Below are 20,739 nucleotides of genomic sequence, written 5' to 3' on the forward strand. Positions count from 1 at the left end.
TTTTTTTTTTGGTGGAACTGGGGTTTGAACTCAGGCCCTTGTGCTTGTCAGGGAAGCACTTATTCCACTGAGCCATCTCCCTGGCCCCCTCACTGAAGATTTCTATGAAACAGTACCAATCTTATGTTGGGTTATACACGTATTTTTTTTCAGATAGAAAGATAGATAGATAGATAGATAGATAGATAGATAGAGAGATCGATCGACGATCGATCTATATACGTGTGTGTATAAAAGACAGGGAAGAAATAATATAAAGTCAACAGAAAATGGAAATATACTTTTTAAAGTTTCAATACTAGGAGAAGATATACAATGTCTTTTAAATAAATTGTAAAAGATAGTATAAATCTTAGAACAAAAATTAAGATTAAGCAATATTCAAAAAATACTAATTAATTAAAATTAAGTGTTTCAAAACAATTGAACTAAGAAAAAGTTTTCACGATAGTAAAAAAGTACTAAGAGTAAAACACAAGATAAATACTGGGATGACAAATAAATGACCCGCACTTCTAACAGTTTGAGGATAGGTTATTGCACAAAGTTCTAGTGTATTGTAGACATGCATAATGACCATGACAGTTACTGCTGGCTAGGAGTCACTTGTGGGACTGAGTTACAGCTATTTCTTTGAAATCCACCCTGTAGACTCAGGTGGAATCATGACCCGTAGGGTGGAAGAGAAGTCCATTTGTAGATAATCCCCACTTTTTTGACTAATCTGTACTTTTAATGAACTGATTTTAATATATTTTATCTTTATCAATTTGGGATATAATTCACTTTTATCTTAAACAGATATCAGTTTTATAATTTACTAATTTCCTTGATAAGCACTTACTATGTTTGATCTGTTTCATTTACATTAAGTAGCCTGGGCTTAACATTCTCTTAAATTAGTTTTTATACTTTCCAAATAGAAATAGCATTCTTTTTAGTGGAAGGCTAAAGAAGTTCAGTTTGGTTTTTCAATCATTTAAAATCATCTCTACATTTGGTCCTACTGCTTTCTTTCCTGTATTTTCACAACAATTAAGCATTCATTGTTTTATATCCCATGGTTTTGGAAGCAAACCTTGTAACCTGACACAGAAGTTTTTGATTGCTATAATACTTTGTACACTCTTATTGCATCCTTTATTTCACACACACCCACAATACCGCCCCCCTTTGGCCCATGTTTTCACTAAGGTTTCAGTTACTCATGGTCAAACTCAGCCCCAAAATACTATGTGGAGAAGTCTAATTAGCAAATTTTTAATTAGGTGCCATCTGAGCAGGGTGAAGAAAGCCTGCACAGAAGTGAGCCAGGGTGCTGACTGCTGTGCATGCTACCTGCCCCTTTGCTTATGACATCTACTGTCCTGCTAGCACAGCACCTCTCAGTGCTCGTGATCAAGTAACTCTCAAGACGGAGGTGCTGATAATTCAGACTTGCCAATGAGAAGTCAACAAAATGCCTTTATGTATTATCTCCTACTGTCATAACAAGGACAAGTACAGTACTATGAAATATTTTGAAAGACTGCAGATACTTAGCTATTATTACAGAATATAGTTATAACTGCTCATTTTATTATTGTTGCTGACAATATCTTAGTATGCCAAGTTTATATACTCAGCCTTATTATAGGTGTATATACAGAAAAAATAGCTTTAGTTATCTTGGAATGTATTTCCTCCAGATAAGGGGTACAATGGCAGTATTTCTTTTTCTTATCTCTCTCCCTCTCTCCCTGACTCACTCTCTCTCTCTCTCTCTCTCTCTCTCTCTCTCTCTCTCTCTCTCTCACACACACACACACACACACACTCAGAAATTTTTAACTAGTACTATTTGGCTCCATAGCTACTTTTTTCTTTTCTGTCTTATTGAAGACTTCAAAATAATTGCAACTGTAGTAAAAAACAAAACCAAAACCAGAAAGCTTTTATGTTTAGAACATTTTATCAATAGGTTTAAAAAGAAAACTTTCCTAAAGTCAAGACAGGTTTTTACCTCTAATTTCCTTATGTTACTGACTTCTACTTATCTGCATATGTCTATTACTTCCACCTCCTAATTTTCTTATTGGGATGTTATAATTATATTCAGAATAGAAATTCCCCTTTGTGTATCCTTCAATTTCTGAATGATCAAGTGACTAGAAAAACAAGCTATGTGTGATCCCATGTTTCACCTTCAACAAGGTCAGAATTTTAGCAAATATATGTATGAACAAATGAAATACTTCATCACATTCTGTCCCTCCAACAGACTTATAATTTATATTATGAAAACACACTATATTTTAGTCAGTAGTTCAACTATATCGTAATACATCTATAATACTGTCAAACTTCAGCAGTGGTATTTTATCAACTCAGGAGTGATATTAGATTGTGGATGAAAATACATTAGCATCTACTAGTAAAAAAGTTCTCCATTCAAATAGACCCACTGAAAAATGATTAAAGAATAATTAGATGTCATTTGGGCTACACCTCAAGAAAAATTTGAAAATATACTTCAGCAAAACTGTAAGTTTTCAACAATGCAATCAAGGAACTATAGTTCATATTTTATAGCTAATTTTATTTGGAAAATAATCTTTTAGAATTAGATAATATTAAGATTACCATAGTAAGATGTTATTTCTAACTATATTTTTATTTATTTATTTATTTATTTATTTATTTATTTTTTTTTTTTTTTGGCAGAACTGGGGATTAAACCCAGGCCCTTGCGCTTGCCAGGGAAGCACTTAGTCTACTGAGCTATCTCCCCACACCTAAACTATATTTTAAATAATTATTTTAATTTTGAGAAATTCTAACACAAAAATAGGTGAGGAAAAGTTATAGTGGGTAATTATCCTAAACTAGTAAGAAAAAAACTCAAATAGTTCTATGTCCCACAAGCCAATTCTTCAATATAAAAGGAATAAGAAAAACATAACATTATGAAATTTATTACAGAACAAAGTAGGGTAAAGTGAAATCTAAGAAAATTTAAATTACATAATAAAATTAGTCTTTATGCTTGGCTAAATTTAGGTGTTTATTTATAACAATTTTATGGAAACTACCATGGAAGAAAATAGCAATAGGACTAATACAATTTTTATCACAGGTTTCTAAAAAAAACTTTATAAAGTTTTTTAATCCAAAACACCTCTTTCACAACTTTCTAACATTGAGTACTAGAAATTGAATTGGAACACAGCATTCAGACAGCTGTTTTTATATACATGTTATAAAATGAATCTAAAGCACTTTAATGAGCTCTTTTAAAAACAGATGAAACAAAGATAAACAATGATGAAGCAAAGATAAACAATGATCTTACAGACAAAAATAAAAATGTCAAGACATAAATGACTTACTTAAAAGAGAAGAACGAAGTTTTTTCATAGACTCAGAATACAAGCTAGACAGGCCGCACATGCAAGAAGACACAATCAGCATACCTCAATGAAGCAATGAAAAGGGAAGGAAAAAAAGGAGACAAAAGCTAGAATGGTATGGTGGAACAGTAAGCTCTGCTGAAGATAGAACATGACAAAATGGTCAGACTCACATACAATGCACAAAAGGAGGTCCAGTGGGTCAGTTACTCGGTGCACAGTATAGAATGTAAAAAAAATTTGAAAAGGAGACTTCAACCATCAAGTCAAAATAATAGAAAGATCTATTGTTGAGCTTTGGTTTTGTTTCGCTATTTATTGCTTTTTTTCATATGTTGTAAAATTAGTAGCATTAACTACTAATAATAGTCATAGTTAACTTCTAGTAGAAATACTACTAAGACTGAGGGTAAATAACTAAAAAAAAAATGAATCTTAACGATAATTTCATTTCTTTTTAAATTTTTGTGGTATTGGGGCTCAAACCCAGGCAATACTCTACGCCAGAGCTATACCCTACAGTAACTGAGCTACTAGGTATACAAAGAGCTTCTCAAAGCTCTTTGAATGCACATTAGTGTCTTGAAAATGAGGCAAACAGGAATGAAAAAGGACTCCCCGCAAGCAGGCCCACAGGAAATGGAAGTCCACAGGCTGGAAGTCTCATTGCTGTATTCTGCATCTCATGGGTTGAATGCTATCTACTTGTGTGTATATGCAGGAGATGTGAGATAGACAGCCAACTATACATGTGCTCTATGAACATCAGTGTTCAAATATTTAAAACTAAGGGCTGGGAGATAGCTCAGTGGTGTAAGCACCTTCCTGGCAAGCGCAAGGTCCTGAGGTTGATCCTGAGTACAAAAAAAAAAAAAAAAAAAAAAAAAAGGCTAATTGCCTAGGAAACACAAAAGAATATTCCATACAAATAATTCAAAAGTAATACAGGCCTACACAGAATAAAAACTGAGAATCTTAAGCTTTTATTGAATTTAAATCATTTTTTACATTCACTTTCTTTTGCATACAAATGATTCCTTTCAATTAAACTGTTGGAATAATAAATTATTGGTTTACTAGAGACCAAACAATAAAAAGGGGTAAAAATTTTTAAGTTAACTATGCTACGGTAAGGAAGCTAATATTTTTATAATTTAGCTAAAGAAGTCTGGCTTTGTAGCTCTTTCTCAACATTAGTAAATTCCTATAATATTAAAATCAAAATTCAGTAACAATAAAAACAAAAATAAAACTACTGCTTTTGCTTGTTTTTGACTGTGACATATACTATCTACATCAGACAAACTGTCTATTAAAATACTTTTATTTGTAAGAGTTGTCAAAATTTATAGAAATTTTAAAACTCTAAGTTTTTTTTTGTTGTTGTTGTTTTTCTTTTTTCCTTTTACCTCCAGAAGGCTGTCGAGATTTGCGAGGAGATCGGGGTTCTCTCCGATAAGGGTCATTAGAGCCATATAATTCAATGGTGCCCAAGTTGAGCAGCACTGTTTTTTGGAAGTAGTCAACCATAGCGATGCCATTACAATTGCCAAAAACCACCCTGGAATAGCGAAAAAAAATTCCAGCATAAACAATTATAAGAAAACATAATGTCAGTAAGGTTGAATAAAGAAGCACAACTGGTCTTTTAAAAAATCCTCCTGAAACAAAAGACAACTATGAACATGGAAACACCGGCTACATCTACCTTCTCATGGGACTGTTCATTATTGATATAATTTATATAAAAAAATTTCACCCAGGAATTAAAACTTGATCAGAAATATAAATCTCCCTTACGAGGCAATGTAACATCTATGTTTGTTTCTTGAGGGCATTTCAGTCCTTCAGGAGAAGTCATTCTCTTCTAAGAAAAAACAGAGGGTGATATTCTAGAGAAAGTTTTAGTAATCCCTACAGTCAAGAATAAAAGTAGAAAGCACACAATCTTAGAACACTCTTTCCAGAGCGTGTCAGGAGCTATGAATAATCATCTTTGAATAAAGGAATATTATTTTCTTCAGGTCTTCTAAGGCAAAAGTTGAAAGCTGACATGTACACAGAAGCTACATGTATATAAGTACTAAAAGAGGTCAGGTAACCAATGTGGTGATGAGTACGTGAGCATTGAAAAAGTGTATGTGTGTATCTAAAGAGTAAACACTCTAACTTGTCTGTTGCCACACAGGAGTATATACACTGGCCATAACTAGACTTTCACACAAAGTTTAAAACATGGATTCAGTCAGGGGTGGTGACACATTCTGTAATCCCAGCACTTGGGAGGGTGATCCAAGAGATTATCACAAATTTGAGGGTTAGGCTAGCCTACTACATAGTGAGTTGAAGGCCAGCCTGAATGACAGCAAGATTCTATGTCAAAAAGTTAAAAAAAAAAAAAAAAAGTAATAATAAAGGCAAAAACAAAAGATGGTTTTACACGTTAGGTAGCTGTGGCAACTAATTCAATTTTTAAAAATACACAAAAGCACCAAACAAAACTGCAAGCTAAATGAGGCCTTTCATTAGCTGATTTACAACTTCCTGTGAAACTTCCTATTGTTTCTTTTGCTTATCCTTTTGGTTTTTTTTCCCTTTTTTGTGGTTGAGGACAATCAAATACTTAAGAGGCATCAAGTAAAAGATGAGAGAATATTATTTTAGACTGCAGACAGTTTTAGCTTAATTTACAATTCCTGGAGGGGAGAAGGTAGTGGTAGCTATCAGCAACAAAAAGATCAGTGAGTTCCTAAGGCTACCACCCAGGAAACAGACAGTGACCTGCATGTGATCAACCAACTAGAAATTAATTTCTTACAGTACAATGTAGAGTTTTGAAATTAAAAAAATTACATACAGCTTACAAGTCTACTGTTTCACAATAGAAAGTATGTATAACTAACACCATATATTGAAAGGCACAAATTGATAATAAAATATGCCTATATTAGAGACAACTACTTCATTAAATTATTATGCCTTTATAAGTTGTGCAACTTTGGAAATAGAAAAATGAGAGTTATGATTTGGTATTAACAGAATTAATTTATAAATGTCTTCTGAGTTCATGCTGCTAGACCTCTATGATACTTAAGTAAGAAAATTATTTTTTGGAGTATACATAGGAGAGGATATACTGACTTAAAAACAATACATCAAATAATTCCTTGGGTCTTGACAGATTTACTTTTATTAAGAAGCAGTATACCCAGAGTAAAGTATTCAGCACAAAATTATGCTCCAAATTCTGACGTTGGTTTGAAGTACAGGGTTTTATTTTTAAAAAGAAAAATGATTATGGAATACTATGATAAAAGAGACTTTGAAACAAATATACTTACAGTCCATAAGAAGAATTGACTGCCAGGCTAGTTATCTGTTGGGGTGGCTCTCCACCCACCCATACCAACTGAATAACTAGCTCCATCTGATAACCTGGTGATTGTTTAAGTGGTGAATTTTTAACTCTGGAAAAAAAAGGGGAAACATTTTACCTTTTGAATACATTTTAACATGTTACTCTGCATAACTATATAGTTATACATAATTATACAAAATAATTACATATCAAATTATACTAGTTGTTTTAATGTAAAAAATCAGAACCCTTTTACAAGCATTTGATTTAGCTGGAGAAACTAAATGTCTACACAAATAATAAAAATAAGAAATTAGATGCAAATTCCACATATAAAGTGAAGGAGGTTTTAGGGTATCAGTAAAAGGGAGCAAAAGAAAAAAAGGACGAAGGAGAGAATGGGAGGAAAGAAGAGCAGGGAAGGATAAAAAGGAACAGCAGAGCATGAAATTAAGTCGGGAAAAATTTAAAAAAAAAAATGCAAACTATAAATGTGTGTTGGGGCCAGGGAGATGGCTCAGTAGAATAAGTGCTTCCCTGACAAGCACAAGGGCCTGAGTTCAATCCCCAGTTCCACAAGAAAATAAATAAATAAATAAATAAATGTGTATTAACTAAAGAAAAATGGCTGAAAACATATAAGAATTAAGTTAAAAACCAATGTGAACAATTTATTTTTGTATGTGATCACTTTTAATATGAAATCATCCCAAACTCCTTAACTTTGAGGTGGTAATACTTCTGATTGCTGAATAGTACTAAATATTGCTATTTTAAAACATACACAAAAACAAGATAATGAAGCAGGAAAATCCTAATTAAGAATTTGTAAGTGTACCCAGTACTGAAGGGAAAAAAAAATTTTTTTTAAGTGTAGGGCTGGCCAGATAGCTCAGCCGACTAAAGCGCCTGCTTAGGCAGGTGCAGGGACTAGGTTAGGAACCCACCCTCACCTTCATGCTGTTCCGGCCCTACCCCCAGGGCATGCTGAGACAGCCACTGAAACTGGGCATGGTGGCACATGCCTATAATCCCAGCTCTTGGGAGGCTGAAAACAGGAGAATCACTACGAGTCCAATTTGTGTAGTGAGACCCTGTAGACCCTGTACTAAATACATTTTTAAAAAATAATTTATAAGTGTAAATTTGCTTATAGAGGGCAGTATACTCAGTGAAAGTGAAAAATCAATATAACAAGATAGACTAGGGCCAGATTTTAGAGGGTTTTGAGGTGGGAAGGTTTCCTCATGGTGGCTTTTGGAAGGTTCGAGTTAGAGTCCTGGTTCTTACCATTGGTTTCTGTAAAAAGTAGCAATATTACTATTTAATCCTGGACTGAGCAAACCATGGGTACCTACCAAAGTACATTTTAGACAGTCATGTTATACAAAAGTAACACATTGTCATTATTTAAGAAATCAAAAGTAATGAAAGTTTACAAGAAATATTTGCAGAAGATTAATTTGGTGGACAAACTTTGTAAGACCAGTAAAATACAATGACCAATTAGGGAACTCATTATTTTTCTGATGTGAAATAATTTTTTAAAGGTATAGCTCAGTGGATTAAAGCGCCTGCTTGGGCCAGGGTTGAATTCCTGGGCCTGCCATGCCCACCCTGCCCCCAGGGTGTGCTGAGAGAGCAATTGAGACTGGGTGTGGTGGCGCAGGCCTGTAATCCCAGCTCTTGGGAGGTTGTAAACAGGCAGATCACTACGAGTCCAATCTAATAGTGAGAACCTGAACACCCTGTGGACCATTCCCTAAAATACAAAAAGAAAAACAAAAGTAGACCTGAAAAACATAAAGAATCAATAAGGCTTTCAGTAAATCAGAAACCTTGCAGCTACTTTTAATACTCTGATATAAAGTAGGCATTCAATATTTACTGGATAAATTAACAAACTGGAGGCTAAGAGGGTAACCTTTCCAGGTAAGATAAGAAAGGCAAAGAAACCAAAGTGATTCTATAGTAAAAAATCAGTAATTAATTAACTACAAGTCAAAACGAAGAGGTAGCTTTAAGGACTATGTGGTAAGTTGAGGTAATAGCCGGGAATTAGAGATACTGTAACTCAGCACATCATTAAATGTATTCCCAAACCAAACCAATGATGAGTAAGCCCATGCTAAACATGTCTTGGTTAAACCTTAAACATATGAGGGAGAGTTTTATAACAGAAGTTTCGAGAATATTTAAATAAAATATTTATCTAACTCAAAGTCAGCAAACTTCAAGTGGAATTGAAACAACATATTTTAAACATGTGAACAATTTATTTTTATGTAAGACTATTTTTACGATAATCTACTGTGACTAATTAAAACTCAAAGCATTTTTGATTGTACAGATTCTTTCCTATAATTGCTACAGCAAAATATACAGAAAGTCTGGCATTCCAGCAGTTCTGCTTTGGAGTGACAATGTATGAAGAGAAGAAGCTTCAGTGCTGAACCTCCTAACACTAAATGCAGAGGTGAGAATGCTTCTGAATCATCTTAGTGTTTACTTCTGTGGTGAGGAAGACTATAACACCTCAACTTCTGAGGACATGTTTACAAGGCAATGGAAGCTGTCTAGACTTCAGGGAAAGGTGAATCACTGAGGATACTCCTAATATGAACTGAGCATAATTCACTGCTGGTTGTACAAGGTTTACAGTCTATGCATTCAGAACTGTGACAACTGAACCATTTCATCTCTACCAGGTCACAGCCTCAACACTGACATAGGCTGAAGAGTCATTGTGGGCTATTTTCTCCTTAAATGAACTGGGCACAGTAGGTAACCTTCAAGGACATGCTTTCTTTTTGGCATAGAAAATAAGCAAATCAGATTAGGTTCTCAAGAACAAGAACAGACATCAAGGGGCAATTTTAGAAGTTTATGTACAGGCACATCTAAGACATAAGTCATCAAAAACACATGCAACTCAAGAGTTTTTATTTTAATATAACAAAACAAAGTTCTTAAGGGGGAGGAAAAAGCCAGCTAAAAATCATGCAAAATACTTAACTAAAAAAAAAATTTAAATCTGATCAAGGAATCACAGAAGTTAGAAGTTAGCTTCCCCTAGGAAGTCATGACAAAATCATAAATTAACCAAATTCAATGTCTTAAAGCAAAAAGCCCTAGCAGTCCATGATAATATTCCCGGGGGGGGGGGGGTGTAAGGGAACATTTTCATGAAATCATAGTCACATTAATAATTTTTAGGATTAAGAAGAAATTTTTTTATATTCAATTGTGTGTATATTCCCAGCACAGGAATAATATATAAACACACTAAGGTGCTACAGTTAGTAACAAAAAAGATTTTTTTCCCATAAAATATTAATGGTCTGGCTAATAAGACTTTCTACTTATTTATCAGCACACTCTCCCCTTCCAAATGACCCAGCTTAAAAAGTATTTGTATATTAGCTGGCAGTCTACTAAATACAGATTAATAGTATGTCAACACATTCCATACAGTTATGAAAGTTTCCCTAAAATAAAAAAAAAAGATGTCCACACCATGATTTCAGTCAATGAAGAGTAGTGAAAATTCTCAATTCTAGAATTAAGCTGATATCTAAGTGGATCTAGATACTTATTAGCTCTGTGTTTTACTAACTGCTAGTTTTAACATTTGTTCTTCATTGCTGCCTTAACTGGTTCTTTCAGTCAGTAAAAATACTTCTAGTATTTTTCTCCTACTTGTTTCAATCAGTAAAAATAATTGAAAAAAAAGAAAGGACTTTCTGAGAGCAGAGGACAAAGACTCACTTATCAAGCTTGTCTTTAACATATGTCTAGAAAGCCAATGAAAGAGGTCTGGTCATGCTGCTTTGAATTCTGGTCAGTTTTATTCCCATGACCTATCTCATCATAAAGAAGAATTGCAGTGATGGTACTTCTGGAAAAAAATCCCTTTGGTAAGAAAATGACTGAGTATTTCAGACTGCTGGATCTGTTGCCACAAGCCCACAAATATTTGGAGGCTGTTATGATTTGGATCTTAAAAGCCCAGCCCCACAAAGCTCATGTGTTGTGTTGAGGGGATGCTCTCTAACTGTGTTACTGGGAGGTGGTAGAAACTTTAGGATGTGAAAGAAGTTGGGTCACTAGGGAAGACACTGGGATTCCAGGCCTTTTCTTTTTGGTTAAGGTGAATTGCTTTGTTCTACATGTATTCGTTGCCATGACAACTGGCTCCAAAAACGGCCAAGTAAGCATGGACTGAAATCTCGGAAACCATAAGCTAAATCCATCTTGATTCCTTATATAGTGATTATCTCATGTTATTTTGTCACAGTGATGGAAAGTTGATTAACAAAAGTGCAAGACATTTTAAAGCACAAACTAAAAATAGAGTACCCTAATTTTGGAAGACAATACATATTGATATGGAATTAACATTATTATGATCACATCAGTAACTGGTAAAATGGCTAACAATACAGAAATGTTTGAAAATCACTGAAAAGACAAGTTGTACTTTAATGCTCATAAAAATTAAAGAAAGTTAAGAAAAATCCATTATAGTCAGTCTTAAAGGAACTTTTATTGCAGTAATGAACAAAATGAAAAAAAAATAAAGATTCTGTGTTTCAAGTTCCATTCTAGTGTATGACAGCAAAAGTGAATGCCCGGAAGACAGAGAAACTTGAGACTACTGACATTTGGAGCTGAGAAATTCTTTTTTGTGCACACTGTATGAGATTTTAATATCATCCCTGCCCTCTGTCCATTGAATATCAATGGCATCATCCTTTTTCTCTGTATTGGCAACTAGAAATATCTCATCTAAGGAGTAAAATCATCCATAGTTGAGGATCAGTGGCTTAAAATATGAATCACAACTTTTTATGAACAGCATAAAACTTTATAAAAATCTATGCTCTAAAAATGATTATGATACTTAGAATAATCTGCTTTATCTTGGGGTAAGTAGCTTCTTGGGTTGAGTAATACTTTTCATGGCATTTGTTAAGCTGTCCATCAATAAGAGAAATTCTAGAAAACTTGAAGTGAATCAGAGCAAAGCCTATGGTAAATACATTTCTTACTTGACTCCTTCCCTACTTTGAATGTTACAGTCTGGCTTTTGTCCCTACCATTTGCCTGAATCTTTTGACCTCTTCCAGAGCTACTTTTCAATCATTACCTTAGCTGATTTCTCTATAAATGGAATATTTTTAATCAAACTGTTCCTTGCGTAATTCTTCAATGATTCTAACTTTTTATTCATTACATTCTATCTCTACTCATCTTTATAAAATTTAATCACTCAAAATATAAATTAGAAAAAACTTTGTGTAATTTACCCCCCCAAAAAACAAGATATATTTGTATTAGGAATGCTACAAAATAAAGGTTTTTACATAAAGATATGGCAGAGCTAGAAAGCAGGGAGATAGATCTTTCTCAAAAGGGAATGGGATCAAGACATGGTAGAATGGGAGAGAGAGGGCAAAGAGGTGAAAAAGGATTAAGATATGCTATATAAATGTACCAATCCCACACAAGGAATGTAAGAATTATGCACCATAACCATGGTGATAAAAAAATTTAAAATGATCATAAAAAATGAAGTCAATTTAAAGACTAAAAAATGGAATTTTCAGAATGGTACAAAGTAGTCTGAATGTAAAGCTGTTTCATATACAAACCCAGATTAAAAGCATTGATGGATTTAGTATTCTAAGTGACATACACTACTTATGTTTGGAGATTAACTTAGTATTTTAAGGATAAAATCATGGAATACAATCTCATGCCATTAGAAAAAAAAAAAAGAGAGAGATTAACCACAGCCCAACATAGGATTCTTATACCAGTTTACTCCCTACTGTAAAATATTGATGCTTACAATTTATTTCAATTAAAAGATAATGTGCAAACAACTGTAATATCTTTGGTTATAACTTACTTTAAACAAGGTACATTATCACGGAGCCCATCAGATGAACTGCTACTGGTAGATGGGTGAGACTGAGGAGGAATGGTCTGAGGACTGGGACCTCCCACAGGTGTTGACAGCGGTGGTGGCTGCTCACTTTCTGGAGAGTCCACATCATTGATCTCATATAACAATCGAACTTCAAGCATCTGTTGAAAACAGTAAGGCAGTATACTTACTCCTTGCAACTAGTAATTATTGTATTATAATTTACATATACACAACTAAAATTTTTAAACTTAAAAATTTAACGAGATTTATATAGGTAAAGGGAAAACGCTTCTGACTAGCTTTTTAAAAAGTGCATGTATGTGGGCAGTACACATAAACACACACATATGCACACTTCATGATTTTCCAATTTGTGGTGCTCCAAAATTAAAATATACTCATACTCATATTAGCTTTGCTAATTTATAATGTGCTCAAATATTTACATAATTTGTAAAAAAAGATATACCAATAAATGACATTTTTTGACAAAAGAGATAGAAATTTAATTACTGAGGTGTTTTCAAAATTCCTATGCAAAACTGACTACAAATACTGTTCTAAATAAAACACAAATTGCAAGTAATTGAACACCTACACGAAAAATAATTAAGAAATCATTACCGGAATGACTTCCGTAACTATTTCCTGTTTGCTGAATCTATAAATAATGACATGAGCTGAAACTCCAGCTATGCACAACATCCTACTTTCTGGACACCAGGAAATGATCTGAATAGCATATGGATCTTCATCTACAATGTCTGTGTTTGGTCTGTCTTCTTTATTTCTTGACTTTTCAAATACTTTAGATGTTTTTAATTTATATAATACTTGTAGAGTTACTAGAAAAAAGATAATATATGTTAGATATTTTAGTACAAAATAATAGAAAATGTTTAATCAGCTTATTACATCAGGAAAGTATCCTATATTTACCTAAATTGTATTACCATCTCTAAGTCTACATGATAGCAGTCTACTGACCATTTAGATTGTGTATTTGCTCACTAGCCAAAAAAAAGGTACATTAACTGTATTCTTTAAAAAAAACAGAAAAAGAAAATAGGGATGGGGAGATAGCTTGGCAGTCTAAGCACCTGCCTGGCAATTGTAAGGATCCATGTTCAATCCCTGATACTTTATGCTGTGCCAGCCCTGAAACCAGTCATGGTGGCACACACCTGTAATCCCAGTGCTGGGGAGGCTACGACAAGAAGATCACTACAAGTCTGAGCTGCATAGCAAGGCTTTTTATCAAATAAATAAATAAATAAATAAATGATTGATTTAAAAAATAAACCTATCATCATGATGGATTTAGATAACCCCCTGGGGGGGAAAAACAGTAATAAGAAAGATTTGTGGGGAAATGTATAAATACATCAAAAAGAAGAGGACATACTTTGCTTCCTAGAATAATTTTCTACATATTTTTCTCTAAAAAAATGATACCAGTGTTATCAGAAACTCCTACATAATGAAACAATATATGAAAAGTTCCCATGAAAGATGGGTATGTATGTTCTGCAAACATTAGTCCTAAGATACTCTTTTCCACTACTATACAACCATCAGGTATTTTCACAAAGACATTCAAACTTTCTTAAGTTTAGAATCAGACATTAAAATTACTCTAGAACTTTCTGTTCATTTAGAATAAATTTCCCACTTCTCATCTCTGAATCAGAAAACGATTTAAAGCTATTTTAAATAATCAGAATACTGCCATTGTAAACTATTCTTGATATACTAGTATCACTAAAAATATTTTATCCTTAAGAACTAAAAACATTTATGTACTTCATAAGTAAGTAAATTTACAGCCTACAAATTTCAAATTAAATGTTGATTCTGTAGTTACCGTCAAACAAGATACACAAAAGCTATCAAAGCTTAACACGTAGCAAACAAGAAATATTCCAATTACTTACTTGCAGAAGCATCCCAGAACTTAACTGATCCATCAGCATGTCTACACAAAGCAAAGGAGTGAAGAATGTGAAGAGGAAAAAAAAAATCACATTTTTTCCTTTTTAAAATATATACCCTTATTTTTAAGATAGCACCAAATTGAGAGGTAAAAATTGTGGAGTAAACTGGGAAGTTCTTTACAATAACTTACTTCTTATAGTACTGTAACATGAAGGAAAGCCCTACCAGTCCCCAAAATTAAAAGTTCTATAGTTGTATTCACCTATTTTAGCTATTACAGACTTATTGGGCAAAAAGAAACTTTTACTTACCCTGTAATAATTATTTCTGGGTAACTCTGAGCACCCAAGCCCCAATTACCTCCATTGATGGGCCATTCCTATAACAAAAGATCACTGTATAAAGCAATCTGCAAGTGCACTGTAAATCTTTACATATGTATAATCTATATATGCTATATATAATATATATGAAAACAGTGCCCAATATATTTTGCTTCCAAAAATTATTTTCCATATACTTTCTATAGAGAAGGTACAACTTTCAATAACCCAAGGTAACAAATTTAAAATATGAAAATATTTAAGCAACAAGATTCATATTTGATACCTTTTTGCTGTAACCTTGACGTTTCTGTCTAGCTCCAACAGAATAAAGTGCAGGAATAAGGTCCACAGGACAATCAGCAAAATATTCGCAACATGTGACAGGGGACTCATGTATACTCAAAGGGTAGGGATTTTCAAATATAGGGTATCTTTAACACAGGAAACAAAAACATTTATTAACTTAATAAATTATGATCTATGATTAACACACAATGAAAAAATTCAAAAATACACACCTATCACATATATTTATGTATATACATTATAATTGAGGTATTTTATAATAAAAGATACTAAATTACAACAACAAAGCCTATGGTTTCAACTATATATAATGTGCATCCTAGACAAAGTGATAGTTATATTTCATTTACTGCTTGCATTGAAGTTATGATGTAGACATTATCCTCAAGAACAGAAGAGTGACGTGTCAAAGCTATGTCAGCTAGGAAGCAGTTGAAGCAGAACTTAAACTGTGCTCATCATCACTAAGCTATACAGTTCTCAGTAATGGGGAAGTGCGTCCTTACACCAACATCAATATAAAATTTCAATTTTTTTCTGTCCATCAATGTATTACCTACATCAATATTAAGTCCAGAATGTTACCTTGCTTCAGTAATAATTGGAAATATAATTTATCCTTAAATGATTTTAAATATGAAATTATTTAATAAAGCAAAATCATTTTAAAAATCATAAAATTAAAATTTCATACACATGACTTTATTTAGAATGAGAATACTTGCAAATTGTCTGCAAAACCAGAAACTTGTTCAAATGTCCAAAAAAAGTACAAAACTGCTAATCTGTAAATACCAAAATGTATTCACCTGGACAGAAATTTCAGAAAAGCCCTTTACAGACTGCAAAATAAACCCTAGTATTCCCACCTTTAGCCACAAAACAGATAAAACACAAACAAACAAAACTGTGCAGTAACAAAGAGTCTGGCAACTCTGTAACACAGGTCTTTCCTTACTCAATGATCCTACTATACACATAATTAGAAGAGGAAGAAGGCTAGTGATGCGTGGAAAACTGACCTGACAATGGTATGTGGAACACACTGCAAGAGTGAACACAGAAAGACAAACAACTTATTGAGAAGAAAATTATACTAGTATTAATTTTGGACATACTGATTTTGTGTGGCCTGAAGATACAGAAGCATGAAATTGAAACAAGAAATATCAGAAATCCAACTAATTTTGAACTAAGAAATGAAAATAGCATAAAATTCAACATAACATAACAATTTAGTGAGTAATTAGAATGGTGAGTCTGGAGCTTTAAGATGAGATCAAGGTTATAGAAATAAATGTAGAATTCTCAAAGAAATAACTAGTCTGTGATACAAGATACCTTTCTTTCATCATATACTGAAGAAATTCTTACCCATTTTGTGCAAGATCTATAAGTACTAAGTCCTTTTCTAGAAGAACCACCACAGCATATGGTTCTTGAAAATCTAGAATATGAAAACAATGTGTGAACAGTAATTTTAAATATGCAAAAGGACAACAAATTAGAGAATGAATATTTGATTTTCATTTTATTTGGTTAACGTGATCCTGTGATACTGCATATAAATTTACATTTATTATTTTACATAAATTTACTTAATGCAGACAAAATTCTTTCACTTTTTGAAAGATGAATACAATAAGATAATTTCTATTATAAATTTCAAGGATGAACATGGATAACAAAACCAAAATGTAAACAGAACAATTACTATTACTGAATCTCAGATTAACTCAATACTTCTTCTATAAAACTATATTTTTCTTAAATGTTTTATGTGTGCTTAACACAATACCCATTTCTACATCTATATACCTCAAATAGTTTCAAATGAAGTAAAAAATGATACATATTTAAAAAAAAGTGATACACATTTAAATTCCTCTTGAATCACCTATTTGAGCTGTGATGATTAAATTTTGTGTCATTGCTACTGTACTCCCAGCTATTTGATCAAATACTGATACAAATACAGTTGCCATGTACTGTGAAGATTGTTTTCTGATGTTGTTAATCTTTAGATCAGTATCCAACTAAAGCAGATTACTCTCTGAATGGGTGGACCTCATCCCATCAGATGAAAGTCTTAGAGGTACAGACTGGTTTATTGTTTTAAAAAGGCAATTTAGCCTCAAGATTTAAAAATAGAAATCTTAAACCATGTGTGGCAGTGCAAACTTATAATCCGAGCATGAGAAAGGATGAGACAGGAAGATCCCCACGAGTTTGAGGCCAGCCTTAGCTGTGTGAATTCGAGGACAATATGCATCACATGGTGAGACCTTGTCTTACCACCCCCTCCAAAAAAAGAAAAGAAAATTGAAATCCTGCCTGAGAACCCAATCTACGGTTTTTTGAACCCAAGTCTTCAATTCTTTCTATTGAAGAAATGGTCTACTCTTAAAAGATTTTAGACTTGCCAGCTCCTTAATTCCCTCAAATGTATGTATGAAAAAACACATAAAGTTATGTCAAATATATATCTGCTACATTTCTCTGAAAATAAAACCTAATTGGAAAATAAGCCTTAGCATGATTTTTCAGAATGCGCATGATATAAGCTCTACTCCAAAAATAAGCCTTAAGATTGCCAGCCAGACAAACATATTTAGTATGCCCTTTGCAACACATGCTGGACATATTGAATTCTAAGATAATATTAATATATAACTAAATATAAATAATTGACATTAGTACTTAATTTTTTTTGTACCAGCAATCAATTGCTGGATATGTGATATTTTGGCCAATAGTTCTACAAGAAATGAAGTAGCAAGAAATTCAGGCCACAATTTGGGGTCTGGAGTACTACAATGATATTCAAGAAGATGACGACTTGACTGAAATTGGAATAAATGTAGTTTTCTATACATGAATATAGATGGTTGTACATGAATATACAGTACACTGATGGACACAATAAATAAGACATCACCTGAAAATGTGTCTTTTGGAGCAAAAAATAATATAAGGCCAAGCCTAATGTTGAGAGAAATATGGAATATGGTATATATCTACCATTGGTTCAGCTTTTCTGGAGAACCCTGAGAAATTTATTGCTCTGATATTATATGGGATTTTTAATTATCTCTTATTATGGATAGAGATTATCTTTCAAGACACTGCTAGTACATAATTACTAAGCAGATAAAGTTTATTAAACAAAACAAACACACAATAAAAGTTGCAGTGTTATGAAGGTAGTGTCTATTCCCCAAAAGAACTGATAGGCAAAGAAATCACTTAAGGCAAAATAGAGGGCTGGGGAGGTGGCTCAGTGGAATAAGCACTTCCCCGGCAAGCACAAGGGCCTGAGTTCAATCCCCAGTTCCAAAAAAAAAAAAAAGACAAAATAGAGCTCTTTGTTTTAAATATTAATATTTAAGGAAAATGAGTTTTAGAGATGCAAAACTTACCATTTGGGTATGGTGTTTCACACAGCGTTAAAAAATCAACAATTGAATAGTCCATTTCTAGCACAGCAGTACTCTTCCCATGCATCACTGTTAGGCAAGGTCTTCTTCCTACAGTGTCATATGACAAACCTCCTGATAAAATAATAAATGGTTCCCTGGAAATAAAATATATGTTTTTAGATTATAAGTAACATAATGGAGAATATTATCTTGCTGTGTTACAATTTATTAGTTAAGTAATGAAATATTAAGTTCTAAAATCTGTATACGTCATAAAATTGAATATAGTAGCTATATGAGAAATTTTGAAGTGGATCAGATTGAGACCCAGGCAAATTCTTGGAAATTAAACTACAATAAAAATAAACATTGACCACATTTGACTTATGTATTTCCCCTTGGTCCCTAGAACGTTTTATCTCCTATATAAAAATTTCTTCTACATTACAGCTGGTAAGTCTCTTGATTTTGACTTTTTCTTCTAGTTCTGAAAAGTGTCACTGAGAAAAAGTTCCCCAAGAAGATTTAGTGCCTAGAAGTATCCACTTCGTAATCAATTGATTTCTCAAGGATACATCAAGAAATTTACAAGCTGCCAACTTCCACTAATAACTTAGAAAATATTTGGTCAAATAATTTCCTTAACTTTCTTCAGGATCCTTGCACATACACTTTTTTTTGGTCTCACTATGCAGCTCAGACTCATAAAGATCCTCCTTTCTCAGCCTCCCCAGTGCTGGTATTACAGGTGAGGACCACTATGCCCAGTTTCAATGGCTGGTACAGCAAACTGGGGTTCCAGGGCAGACATAGCATGCAGTACCAAGGATCGAACCCAGGACCTTGTACTTGCCAGGCAGGCTGTTAAGACTGCTGAGCCATCTCCTCAGCCCACACATACACTTTCAAACTTTAGCTTCTTGTATATATCTCATAAACTGTGAACTTCCCACTTCTCATCAGTCATAGAGCTCTGTAACTTTTCCATTTTCTTTATTAGTCAAATTAATACAAAATGAAAGTGAAAAGACAACCCACAAATTTGGAAAAAATCATGACAAATAAGTACTCAGACAAAGGTCTGCTCTCTAGAATTTAAAAAGAACTAAAAAACACTAGGGCCCCAGAATTTAAAGGCCCAGTCCAGAAATGGGCATCTGAGATGAACACACACTTCTCAGAGCATGAAATTAAAGAAGCGAATAAATATATGAAAAAATGCTCCACATCACTAGCCATCTGTGAAATGCAAATTAAAACAACACTGAGATAACAGTGGTGTTTAATAACCCTATAAAGAATGGCTATCATAAAGAAATCACCCAACAACAAATGTTGGAGAGGCTGTGGGGAAAAAGGAACACTTCTCCACTGCTGGTGGGAATGTAGACTGGTGCAAAAATTATGCAAATCAGCGTGGAGACTCCTTAGAAAACTTGGACTGGAAATCCCATTTAAACCAGCTATTCTTCTACTCAGAATTTTCCTGGAAGATCTGAAGATACCATATCATAGTGATATATGTGTGCCTATGTTTATAGCAGCACAATTTGTGATAGTCAAATCTTGGAAATAACCAAGATGCCCATTACCGGAGGAATGGATGAAAAAGATGTGGTATTTTTATACAATGGAGTATTACTCAACTATAAAGAATGATAAACTCGAAGCCTTTATATTTAAGTGGATGTCACTTGAACATATAAGTGAAATAAACCAGACACACATGTGTAAATATCATATAGTTTCCCTAATATAAGAACTCAAAAGAAGAAATACAAATAGGTATAATGCAACTAAAAGAAAAGCAAGAACTTGAGAAATAACTATATATGAAGAGAGGGAAAGGAGAAAAGCTAGGAAACATGACAATGTCAAGCCATACAGTTGTATATAGAAGATGGATAAGGTAATGATCCTGAGAATCTTCAGAAGATTTTGGAATCTAGCAATTAACTGGAACAATTCTCACCCTGACTAACTATATATACTGACACTTGTGAACTAAGCAACTGCACTGAAGATGGCAATTTGTAATAGTAGGTTCATGCTTGGAGTGCCTGTCATTCTG

At 33.3% G+C, this 20,739-nt stretch overlaps 1 protein-coding gene across 3 annotated transcripts in view; it reads right to left on the reverse strand.

Annotated features, from left to right (window-relative positions):
* Stxbp5 (syntaxin binding protein 5) overlaps positions 1-20,739 on the reverse strand; it is a 190,057-nt gene that overhangs the window by 57,488 nt on the left and 111,830 nt on the right. For all 3 annotated transcript variants that reach the window (XM_023705777.1, XM_004645484.2, XM_004645485.2), the window contains exons 10-18: positions 18,669-18,823; positions 16,624-16,696; positions 15,227-15,374; positions 14,929-14,996; positions 14,617-14,657; positions 13,307-13,527; positions 12,662-12,840; positions 6,731-6,856; positions 4,799-4,950 (exon numbers count right to left, since the gene is read on the reverse strand). In XM_023705777.1, the coding sequence (XP_023561545.1) occupies positions 4,799-4,950; positions 6,731-6,856; positions 12,662-12,840; positions 13,307-13,527; positions 14,617-14,657; positions 14,929-14,996; positions 15,227-15,374; positions 16,624-16,696; positions 18,669-18,823 (1,163 nt within the window). The remainder of the gene's footprint in view (positions 1-4,798; positions 4,951-6,730; positions 6,857-12,661; positions 12,841-13,306; positions 13,528-14,616; positions 14,658-14,928; positions 14,997-15,226; positions 15,375-16,623; positions 16,697-18,668; positions 18,824-20,739) is intronic.

Source organism: Octodon degus, unplaced genomic scaffold (assembly GCF_000260255.1).
Source record: "Octodon degus isolate 3935 unplaced genomic scaffold, OctDeg1.0 scaffold00229, whole genome shotgun sequence".
NCBI lineage: Eukaryota > Metazoa > Chordata > Mammalia > Rodentia > Octodontidae > Octodon > Octodon degus.